This window comes from Microtus oregoni, unplaced genomic scaffold, assembly GCF_018167655.1.
Source record: "Microtus oregoni isolate MIOR12 unplaced genomic scaffold, Mior012 000001F_ref0000356, whole genome shotgun sequence".
Classification (NCBI taxonomy): domain Eukaryota; kingdom Metazoa; phylum Chordata; class Mammalia; order Rodentia; family Cricetidae; genus Microtus; species Microtus oregoni.
In genome coordinates, this window is record NW_024543060.1 from 78121469 (window position 1) to 78133578 (window position 12110).

At 34.1% G+C, this 12110-nt stretch overlaps 1 protein-coding gene across 1 annotated transcript in view; it reads left to right on the forward strand.

Annotated features, from left to right (window-relative positions):
- Positions 1 to 12110, forward strand: part of Lrriq1 (leucine rich repeats and IQ motif containing 1) — a 129603-nt gene that overhangs the window by 72273 nt on the left and 45220 nt on the right. The window contains exon 24 of the mRNA XM_041673590.1: positions 950 to 1051. Coding sequence (XP_041529524.1) covers positions 950 to 1051 — 102 coding nt within the window. The remainder of the gene's footprint in view (positions 1 to 949; positions 1052 to 12110) is intronic.

The window sequence follows — 12110 nt, forward strand, 5'->3', positions numbered from 1 at the left end:
TGCTTACATTTCCACAAGCTTTTATCCCTTGGTGCTTATATCCCTGCATTTTCAGTCTTAGGCAAAAACCTCTAAATTCGGGGGCTGGAGAGATGGCTCAGAGGTTAAGAGCACTGACTGCTCTTCCAAAGGTCCTGAGTTCAATTCCCAGCAACCACATGGTGGCTCACAACCATCCGTAAGGAGATCTGGTGCCCTCTTCTGGCCTGCAGGCACACATGCAAACAGAATACTGACAATACTGTATACATAATAAATAAATAAATATTAAAAAAAACCCTCTAAATTCTGCAGGGCCAAAACCCATTTTTCACATTCCATACAATCATTTGTTGTTAATAAAAAATTGCAAGGCCTTACATTCACCGTGACTCACCCTGTGACATGATAGAATAATACTATTTATAACTTTAAAATATAGAAAAAAATTAACTTTTAGGTTCTGTAAATACATTATTATAGAAGAGAAACCGCCACTTTTTCATGATATGAAGATTTTCAGCAAGCTGGTTTCTTGCTGTCTTGCTTCCATCTCACAGCTGTGTTCTCGGTATAGTTTAGGGAGGATATAGTGAGTGTACCGTCCTGCCTGGTAATCAACTGCTTTTTCTAGTTTGAGGAGAGATACTAGGAAAGGAACTAAAATAACTGTAGCTTGACTCCCAAATATAAAGATGATCTCAAAAAATATATGTTCGAATTTTCACAGTATTCTTAACATTTCTGACTTTCTACTAAAGGAGGGCCATAGGATTGATGATACGACTAAGAACATACAATTTTTGGGCACTTCTTTTATAATTATCAAGTTTTAAAAGGCATTGGCAATTTCACAGAGACACAATGGAATGTGTATTATTTTTAATAACAGAAAAAGGAAAAACGTGTTCATATAAGAGAAGGAGTAACCAAGAGCTGGTCTTTCTTCTTCTTTTTTATTTCCCCCTAGAACCCTCTGTGAGACTAGCATTATTCAAAAAACACAAAAATGAAGTTCATGTTACAAAGTCATCGAAGAGGTCACAGCTGAGGAGGGTCAGTTACTTTGAAGGTAAGGTTTAATGTAAGACACAGAAAGATTAAAGTGTTATGTAAGGACAGAAAAAAGGTGTTGGGGGCTGGAGAGATGGCTCAGTGGTTAAGAGCATTGCCTGCTCTTCCAAAGGTCCTGAGTTCAATTCCCGGCAACCACATGGTGGCTCACAACCATCTGTAAAGAGGTCTGGTGCCCTCTTCCGGCCTGCAGGCATACATATAGACAGAATATTGTATACATATAAATAAATAAAATAAATATTTAAAAAAGAAAAAAGGTGTTAAAATGTTTACAGCCCTCCTACGACCTAAAGTACACACATATATCTATGCATGTGTGTGTTTGTGTAAAATAGCCTCAAAGAATTAAATATATTTATCAAAATAAAAACCCTATTTACAATGCTAATACAAATGAAAACCCTATTTTAATTTGTGTTAGTGTTTTTCTAGATTTTATGTGCCCTTTATTGTTGTATAAATAACCATGTAATAATGTATCATCAGTTTTAATATTGATATAAATTCTTAATGAGTATAAATTATAATAGCTTGAATTAGTGAGACTGACCACATGATATTCTGATACACTTATAGTATGTCAAATGTTGTTAAACAGTACAAATTATACTTTGTTATATTGAAAGCTTTCTTAGTTACTTTTAGACTGAAGGTTTTCACGTCCAGTTCACAGGTTTCCTTTCTGACTTCACCATACCAAAGAATTAAATTCTTGTATCATTAAACAGAACCATAATGTGACTTACCAGTTTTATACCTATTTGTAATACTAAAATTTTATTATTTATGCTACCCATACTTCCTGATAATTATTTATACCAGAGGGGAAAAGGCATGTACTTTTGAATGGAAAATAACTATTATCTTCTTATTTTTTGTGTAATAAATCTTAAAAAGCATACATTATTGATAACGTGATCAAGAATGGGTTCATTGTGATTTGCATTTCATTATGATTTGAAAGTCACTAAGTTATTTTTATGTAGAATAACATATTCAAGTATGTACGACCAGAAGACATGACATCTAGAGTTTTCTTGGAAGTCTATAACAACAGGCAAATATTTTAAAAAATACATAAACGTGTGTGGAAGGTGATTGAGATTATTGCTTAAATAGTTTTTGGCATGTATATATGTATATGGTATTATCCATTATATTGTTTTAATGTTTGCAATTTTTATTGGTAAGACAATTTCAAAATTTAGTGTCCATTGAGGGTGGTACTGAAGAGATGACTCATTGGTTAACAGCAGAGGCTACTCTTTAGTAGGACTTGGATTCAAATCCAGCATCTACTTGGAGACTTGCAATTATCGGTGACTCCAGTTCTAGAGTATACAAAACACCTTCTAGCCTCCTCAGACACAAGGTACACACCAGGTACACAGACCACGTGCAAGCAAAAATATCCATACACATAAAATTAAAAATAAAAACCTCAATACTTTAGGAAATACTGTAATAGAAGTAAATTAGATTTCCAAAATTAAAACAAGCCTGGGCTTTCAAACAGCATTCTATTTCCTGCAATTATGTTAGCTAGCAGTTCACCCTTTTCATAAGTAATAATAACAGTTGTGGTAAGATTAGCATCAATTCCATCGATAACTTTCCCCTGTTAAATAAAGACATCCTTACTACAGAAAGGAAGTACCTAGAAGAAAGAGACATTTAATTTAGATGACTTGAACATTCAGAAAGAGCTCTATCCTAAAATGTTCCAGTGTATTCCCAGTTCATACCCATGAGAGTGCATGTGAAGAGCATGTTTTGTTTTGTTTTTTAACTATGAACCAATACAAAATAGGCTAAGAAACGTTCACAGTAGGGACAGAAGACGTTCTATAGAGCACGGGGTTTGCACATAAGTTTTATCTGCATAATTGTATTTGGTTTTTTTCTTCCATGCAAAATGTGTTTGTTTTGGTGTTTTAAGTTTTGTTTTACAGTCCTCCTAAATATATGGAACTTCCTTTATTATACTGAATGAGTATTATGTACAGATAGATAAATAGATAGATAGATAGATAGATAGATAAATTTCCCAACTTGTGGGTATTAGTTATTGTGGTTATTCTAAGGTGTTTGATTTTAAGAAATGGGCTTTGACAATGATGGTTCTACATGAGAAAAATTTCCAATTAACATGCTAGCATTTGTCTCTTTAAAAAGACATATTAAAGATAAAATGCTAGTGTCAAGCCCAGTCTTTTGAATCAAATGCCTTAGGAGCACATTCTCTTTGGAGGGATACCTGACTCAGCTAGATATAGTGCGGAAGGCCTTGGTCTTACCTTGAAGTGAAGTGTCAGACTTTGTTGACTCCCCATGGGAATACTTCCTCTTTCTTAGGTGTGGATGGAGGCATGGAGTGTAGGGAAAGGTAGGGTGGGAGTAGGAGAGGGAGTGGGTATAATGATAGTTATGTAAAATGAGAAAAGATTATATTTAAAAAGTTCTTAATTAAAAAGGGGGAAAAAAGTTAAAATTCCATGCTGTCTCATATGATTCTCTGAACTCAACCTGCAACTTGACATATGTTTGCTGATGCAGAGGGAAGCTTAATTGAGCAGGCTGACCTGCTGAGCTGCTCAGTGATTGGTGCATTTTGAAACCAAGTCTTTTTTGAGATACAACTTGTATGTTATATGGAATATTTTAAGACAATTCAATTAATCTTACTGTTACATAACCAGCATTACCTTTTAGTTTTAGAACATTAAAACTTACTTTCCCTTAAGAAAAAAATGAAATAAAATTAATAGTCGGATTCTGAATTCCCCATGAGGGAAATCAAAATTAAATTTGCTATAGGTTTTAGATTAAATAACTCCATGTGGAATAATATCTCATGACTATGGTATGCCAGCATTGTTTTTTAAATTTTCTTATTATCCTCAAATTAGATCATAGTATTATTTGAATATTGATTCTAAAATTCTAATTTATTTTATAGTAACAATGTAGGAGTTATGGAAAACCATTCTTTTTCAATTTTTCAGTCATGACCATGTGAAATGTCATGAGTCTTGCAAATTGTATTAAATGCTTTGTTTCAGATATCAATAGACAAATGATGATATCCACATGCGAAATGTGGTTACACCTGAGGAATATTTGATATGGAGTTAATTATATTAAATAGCATGATTTAAAAATCTTACCATTCATCAGTCCATTTTTATAAAATACCTGTTTATATCAATTGCCACATTCGTGAAATGAAGAAAACGACTTTTCGTTAAACCTAGTCAAGGCTAGGCTTTGATCACGTCTGTATGCAGGTTACCCAGAAGTATGCCACGTGTCAGATATTATTTGATTCTTCCTCCAGGACTGAGGGCCTACAAATTATATAGATCTATTACAGGTTTGCTTGCTTGTTTGATTGTTAGGTACCTCTCTTTGTTTACCTCTGCTATCACATATAATTCTCACTTGGGTTTACATATCTAATCTTGCCTTGAAAGTCAAAACTCTATATTCCCTTGAAAGGCTCTGATGAGTTAACAATCCTGAAGTCACCCTTCTGTTTGCTACTGACCTCAGAGAAAGCAGAGTTGCCGTGTTCTAGGTGTGGATGCCGCAAGTTGTCTAACACAGCTTAATTCTTTAAAAACAAATAGCTGTTTCAACTATCTGCTTTAATTATGTTCTATAAATAAATAGTAAATCAAAGCAAGTACATTTAAATGTTTATAGTATGGCATTCATGAAACCGCTTTACAACGAGATTTACAGGTTCAAACAGTGTAAAGCGATATATGAATGATCATGTCACTATCCTGGATAGTCCCTGCTGTAAGTTATTTTAGTCTTTTTAATGTTCATTGATAAATCATGATTACATAAAATTATAAGGAACAATATGAACTTTTGAATATGTATACCACATGGCATGATTAAATTTAGCTAATCAGTCTGTATGTTACTTCAACTACTTATAATTTCTATGGTGAAATATTTAAATTGTTCCATTAACTATTCTGAAGTCAACAATGTGTCAATATCTTCTCTGTTACCTTTGATGTATGTTGGGACTCAACACCTGCTTTACCTGCCTAGGTCCTAATCAGCAGTTTCTCATTCCTTCACTCTCCCTACCTTGACTTCTGGTATCTGTTTTTCTACTCTCTATGTTCATCAGTTCAACATGACTAGATTCCACTTAGAGATACATGATATGCCTTTTGTGCTTTCTATGTCGCTTACAGTAATGTCCTTTGATTCCATTCATGTTGTCACAATAATCTGATTTCCTTCACCTTTTTTTTTTGTTTTTGTTTTTCAAAGCAGGGTTTCTCTGTGTAGCTTTGGGGCCTGTCCTGGAACTAGCTATTGTAGACCAGGATGACCTCGAACTCACAGAGATCCACCTGCCTCTGCCTTTCTTGTGTTGGGATTAAATGTGTGCATGCATCACCACTGCCCAACATCCTTCACCCTTCTTAAGACTGAATAATATTTTTTGTATATGTATACAATATTTTCTTTACCCACTCATGTTTTACTAGACTGTGCAGGTATTGATATATTTTGGTGACTATGTTTAATGCAGTAAACAGGGACTTCCAGAGATGTGTCTAGCATTCTGTCTTCATTACTATTAGATAATTATCCAGTGGTGAGATTGATAGATCAAATGATACTTCGACATTGCTTGATCAAATGATACTTCTATATGCAATTTTCTGAGAAATTTCCATCATGATTTAATTAATAGCTTGTGCTATTTTATATTCCTCTAACCACGTATATTTGTTCATTTTTCTCTATATGATGGCTTTTTACCTTTTATGTTTATAATAAAATCCATCTTGCAAAAGTATACAATTTTTCATTATGGTTTTCATTGTACTTATGTTAGTGATTCTGAACATTTTCTCATATACAGTTTGGTCATTTGTATGTCCTTTTTTATAGATGGATGGATGGATAAGTAGATAGATGATAAACTGATAGACAGACAAAAAATGATAGGCAGATAGATAGATAAATAGATAGAGGATGCATAGATAGACAGATGATAGAAAAAATATATGTATTTTAAACTTCTTCCTGTGTCATTGTTTTTCAGTTCCCGCCATATGTTTTAAAGTGGTTTAGTTTCAATTTTCTTGAAAAAAAATATTCATTCCATATTACATATTCTTGGGACTTATGTGTGAAAATGAGGCTAACAGTGAATGTGTGAGTTTACTTCTAAGTTTTATGACCCACTTCATTTGCTCATGTGTCTGTCTCCATGCCAGCATTATGCTCTTTTGATGACAATCATTTCTAATAAATTTCGAAATCAGGGAATTTGATACCTCAAGCTTTGCTCTCTAAACTCTTAGCTCTTTTGTGGTCCCATGCAAATTTAATAATTTTTTTTTCCATTTATGTGAAAAATAATATTGAATTTTGATACAACTGCATTGAAGTTTTACAAAAGTCTTGCATGAAGATGTTGGCAAGAAAAACAGCCCTTTTGTGTTTGTAAATTTGTATATAAGGATTTTATTGTTGTTGCTTTTGTAAGTAACTTGTTGATTTAATTTCATTTTTAAGCTTTCATAAATACCTTTTATACATATGTAGAAACACTACTCACTTTTTGTATTTTAGTGCACTACTGAATTTATTGATCAAATATATTAGGATTTTTGTGGTAAAGGAATAGGTAAGACTATGATGTCAACAAATAGAGACAGTTACTTTTTACACATTAGAATGCCTTGTCTATTTTTTTCTTGACTAATTCCTCTAGACAGAGCTACTAGTACCCTGTAGTCTGACTAGAGATCAGTATCATTTGATCATAACAACTTATATTTGAACTTTATTAGCTATTGTCTGTGTTTTCTTTGGGGGCTAACTTCTGCTAATTTACTATTTTGTATTTCATTTTGAATATTTTTTATTTTTAAGGTTTATGTTTTTACTATTTTTTAAATTATGTGTGTGTGTGCATGCGTGTATTCATGTGTGTGCGTGCATTTGTGCAAGTGTGTGTACATGTTCGTGTGTGTATGTGTGTGTATATGTGTGTGTGCAGGTGCTCACAGAGCTAAAGGTAAATAAAGTGTTTCATCCTGAAGATGGAGTAAGAGACACTTATGAGCCATTCAGTAATGGTACTTGAAACTGAACTTTAATCCTTTGAGAGATATGCTTAATCATAGAGTCATTAATTAGTATTCATTAAATTGATTGGAATTATACATAGTTTGGTGAGCGCTAACAGTATGACCTGAGATCCTGTTTGCAAAGGACATAAATACACATCATACTTACATAGTAAGTGGTCCAAAACTGAAATTATCGGCAACATTAATTGATTCTAAATTAATGGCTTTTTAATGCTTAAAATCTGCATTTCTTATTAAAACTCCAAGTTTCCTCTCTTCAGAGACTCTGATACATGTCTAATAACTGTGAGAAATCAGTGATTTAGAGAATTTGAGAAGTGACTTGTCCAAAGTCATATCAAGAGTAAAAACCTATAAGGGAGCGATTTCTTCATAAAGCCAAATCTAGGAGAATCAAAACATAATGTACGCTTTGAAGAACAAGATTTCAGGGTATACACTTCAGAATTAAATTACTGATAAAAATAAAAATTAATATATTAGGTAATGCAAAACTCTAGGAGATTAATGGTGTATTTCATTTTAATTCTTGTATCCTTGTCGGCACCAAAATAAAAGAAGTAATTTTTCTCATCATTGCAATTAATATTTGATGTTTATCCTATAATTAGCTACTAATATTGACATTATGATAATGCTACATTTTTGAGAACCAAATCTATTTGTCTTTGGATTCATGTTAATCAGTGGCAATAGTTTGATTCACATCTGTTCATTTTTTGGATCCTCAGGAAGCTTCACTCGAAGTCCTAAACTAAACAATGTATTTTTACTTCATTTCTGCTCATTTGTATATAAACGACATTCCTTCCTACCCTCATCTACTGAGCTTCTAATTTTGCTACTTCTAAAGTAAAAGAAAATTCATAATTTTAGTATTAGCCGGGGGAAGAAATAAAGCTGGAAAAATTGGGTCTAGCCTGACAACTTTCTCAGGGAGAGAGTTTTAAGTCTCCGTTCGTCATTCCCTGGAATGATTTTACTTGATTTTAAAGTCAAGTTTTCTTACATCGCAGCATGGTGCTGTCATCACAAACATGAATCCTATTTGTCCTCTTATAAAATGGAAGATTTACAGATACCATATGTTCCTGTATGCCATAAATGCTTAAATATTTTGTATTAACTTTTCAAGTAATGAAGACATTTGAAAAACTTTAATTTCTATAATTTTAACTTCAGAGCATCCTAATCAAACCATCGTCTTTTGTGGTATTTTTTGCTTTATGATTACAGGCATTTTCTTCTTCTTTCTCCGTTTTAATGACAGGTTGGAGCACAAAATCATATTGTGCAGATTGTTTTAGAGTAGGTTTTATGTTTCTATAGCTGTATTTAAAATACTTGCTAATAGTGTTCAGTGTTTATATATTAAGAGTTAACAGAGATTTGCTAACATTTATATTGACTAGCATTTAGCCACAGGGAATGTGGAAACAATGAGAACCTGAAAGCATCCTGCTAAGAGATGTCTGTAGTCTTGTTTTTGTGGAGTAAAATACATTATTAATCAGACTAGACATGGCTACAAAGATTTAGAAAATACATTTTGTCAGTAGCTTGGTTTCCTATAATTGCTATAATTTGAATTACTGTATTCTTACCACATTGTGAATATCTTATATCATCTCTAGTATTCAATGATGTTAGTTGTTGAGCTCAAGGCCTTAGAGCCATGAAAACACATGTACCATTGGGTGGGTTTGACCTGACTCCCTATGTGTATAAAAGACAAGAATTGTGTTCACATGCAGCATGACATGACAATACTAAATGTATGCCTTTAAAGATAATAATTTTTAAATTTTTGATGAGAAAATAAAACCTTTCATCATACAAAGTCTGAAGTTTTGGAGCCCATTCCCTATGAATGGATATCTTGCTCAGTCTACATACAAGGAGTGCCTTGATCCTGCCTCTAGTGATTTGACATACTTTGTTGACTCCCCATGGGAGGCCTTAATCTCTCTGAGGAGTGGATGGGAAGTAGGCAAGGGAAGAAGGGGGGAGTGGAAGGAGGGGCAGGAGAGGAAACTGATATTGGTATGTAAAATTTAAAAAAAATGTTAAAAAATAAAATAAAGCTACGCAATAGTGGCACACACCTTTAATCCCAGGACTCATGAGGCAGAGGCAGACAGATCTCTGTGAGTTCAAGGCCAGCCTAATCTACAAGAACTAGTTCCAGGGCATCCAGGGCTGTTAAACAGAGAAATTCTGACTCAAATACCAGATAGATAGATAGATAGATAGATAGATAGATAGATAGATAGATAACAAGGTCTATTCCATCCAGTTCCTGGCAAGTATTACCTTCTTGAAAAGGAAAGAAAGAAGAGGGGCAGTGTGGAAGGAGAAATGAAGATGGGGCAGGGAGAACGAGGAAAGGAAATGAAAGGAGAAGAGAGGAAAGGAGCAAATGATAATTTTGACCCATTGGCTCAGGAATCTGCATGATTGTTTTTCAACTTGTGGTGCTATTTGGGGAGGTTGTGGAATATTCGGGAGGTGGATTCTTGCTGGAGCATGTCATAGAGAGTGGACTTTGAGTGGACCTAATAGTATTATTCTGCTAAATAGACTCCTATATTCTTATCATTATACTCACTTGTATATTCATGTTTCACCTAATTAGAGAAGCTTCTCCTTTGTTTTGTTTTCAGTTAAAATATAATTACATCACTTGTTGCTTTCCCTTTTCCTTCATCCAACACATCCATATTACCCCTCTTTTAACCCCACCATTTCTGTTTCACTCTCTCTAAGGTTTATGATTTCTTTTTCTTTTTCTGTGCTTATTTTTTACACATACACATATATGTGTGTGTATATATATATGTGTGTGTATGTGTATTATATATGTATAATATATATGTATATTACAACTATATTTATCAGAGAAGCTTCTTTTGCAGTAAGTAGTAATACAGAGAAGCAAAAGTAGCCAACATCCAGAAAATAGGAGGCTGTGGAGTTCTCAGTTCTAAATGGAATACACAACCCTTCATTCTAAGGCACTGGGATCATCATGTAAGAAAACCCTCAAAGATAAAAGTTTTGCAAAATAATTAGGATAGAATGTTATAAGACAAACTAAACACAGATTGCTGGTAATGGAGATAGTTCTTTGGCAGAAGAGAAACACATGATAGGGAGTATCATATATAATAAATATCTAAATGTATGAAAATAAAACTATGTAATATTCTATGGAAGAAATGTAAGGAAAACCAAATGTGAATGAAGGCAGACATCACAAAATAACCCCACACCAGTTCAGAATTATGAATAATAAAGGGTTATTTATTCAAGGTAAACTTACAGATCACTGTCCTAGACAACAGTCTTCTGTGCAAACAGGAACAGAGTCTAGCAACTGGAAGTGAGAGCCAGAAGCAAGAGAGATAAGCACATACTTTTCAGCTGCATTTACAGTATTTACAGTATTTACAGTATTTACCACGCCCAAGTGGGCTGGTATCTTAAATCCTTTTGACTGAAGGAGCCGAATACAGGATTAAGGAAGAAACAATCATTTGAGCAGAATTTGATGTAGGAGAAGGCAAGACTTGAGCAGAATTTAAAGATTAGGCTTAAGTAGGAAGAAAAACAAAAATTGAGTAATCCGAATAAAGACATGGACATATTAAAAGACCTTAAAAGGATGTTGTTGAGGTCATTCAAAAAAACAAAATAAGCTGGTATGAGCAGGAGAAAGCTTGGCATACAACTAGATACCATGGCAGGGGCAAGGCAATGGTAGCTCAAACTTTGTAGTCTACCTTGAGAATTTGGCTTACTATACTCCAAAACCAAAAGGCATTATAAGAATTTAAGCAGAAGATGAGATACTCAAGTTTGCGATTAAAGATGTGGTATGAGGATATATTGTAAGAACAATGCAAGAAGGAACGTGGTAAAATCAGTTAGAAGGTAATGGCAGTTGGAGATGTTACCCTAGAATTGATGAGAAAGAGGAGGAAACATGGAGATGGGGCAGGTCTTATTCACTTTGCATGTACATTTGGAGAAAATTGCTATGTCACCCTCACAGTACATGTATGATATAAGGTCATCACTTATCATCATATGTAATAAACAGTAAGGACTGAAGTCATTACGTGTATTACATTATAGTTCCAAATTTTTCTATAACTTTACTTGCTCCTCACTTAGTAAATAATGCCTCATTTTTTTGTTCCCTATCTGGCTATAAATGATCTTTCCTTTCCATGCTTAAAAATTTGCCTTTGCTTCACACTTTTTCAGATTTACAGTACTGTAACAAAATATCTAAAACTGGCCGGTGGGGGGCGGCATGCCTTTTAACCCCAGCACTTTGGAGGCAGAGGCAGGCAAAACTCAATGAGTTCATGGGCAGCCTGGTCTACAAAGCAAGTTACAGGTTTGCCAGGACTGTTACGGAAACCCTGTCTGAAAAAACAAAACAAACAATCTAAAATTAGGGACCTACAAAGTAAAAGTGTTGGAGATGGAAAGTCTGATGTGTTCTCACCTTTTCAACGTCCACTGAGATCCTTCTGACAAATGTTACCATGGTATCATGGGAGGTATGTGAAGACAGAGGAAATCAAGCCAGAAATGACCAATCCTACTTTTTTTGTAACTTCCAAGTCTTGTAGAAAGTAGTTGATTCTGAAGGAAATTGTGAATCCTTTCATACATTGTTCCCAAAGACAGCATCTCTATGACGTCCAACTTCATTCTGCATCCATTCATAAAGATTCCAGCCCCGGTTATGTTGTCATACTGGGGACCTGACTCTCAAAAGGTGATTTCATGGGCGACAACCCACATACAATATCATGAGGAACAAACCCCATGTATAAAGATTCTATGTGGGAATCCTTATAGACATGTGATTCTCTCCAAGAACTGTGGTCATAGGTGACCATA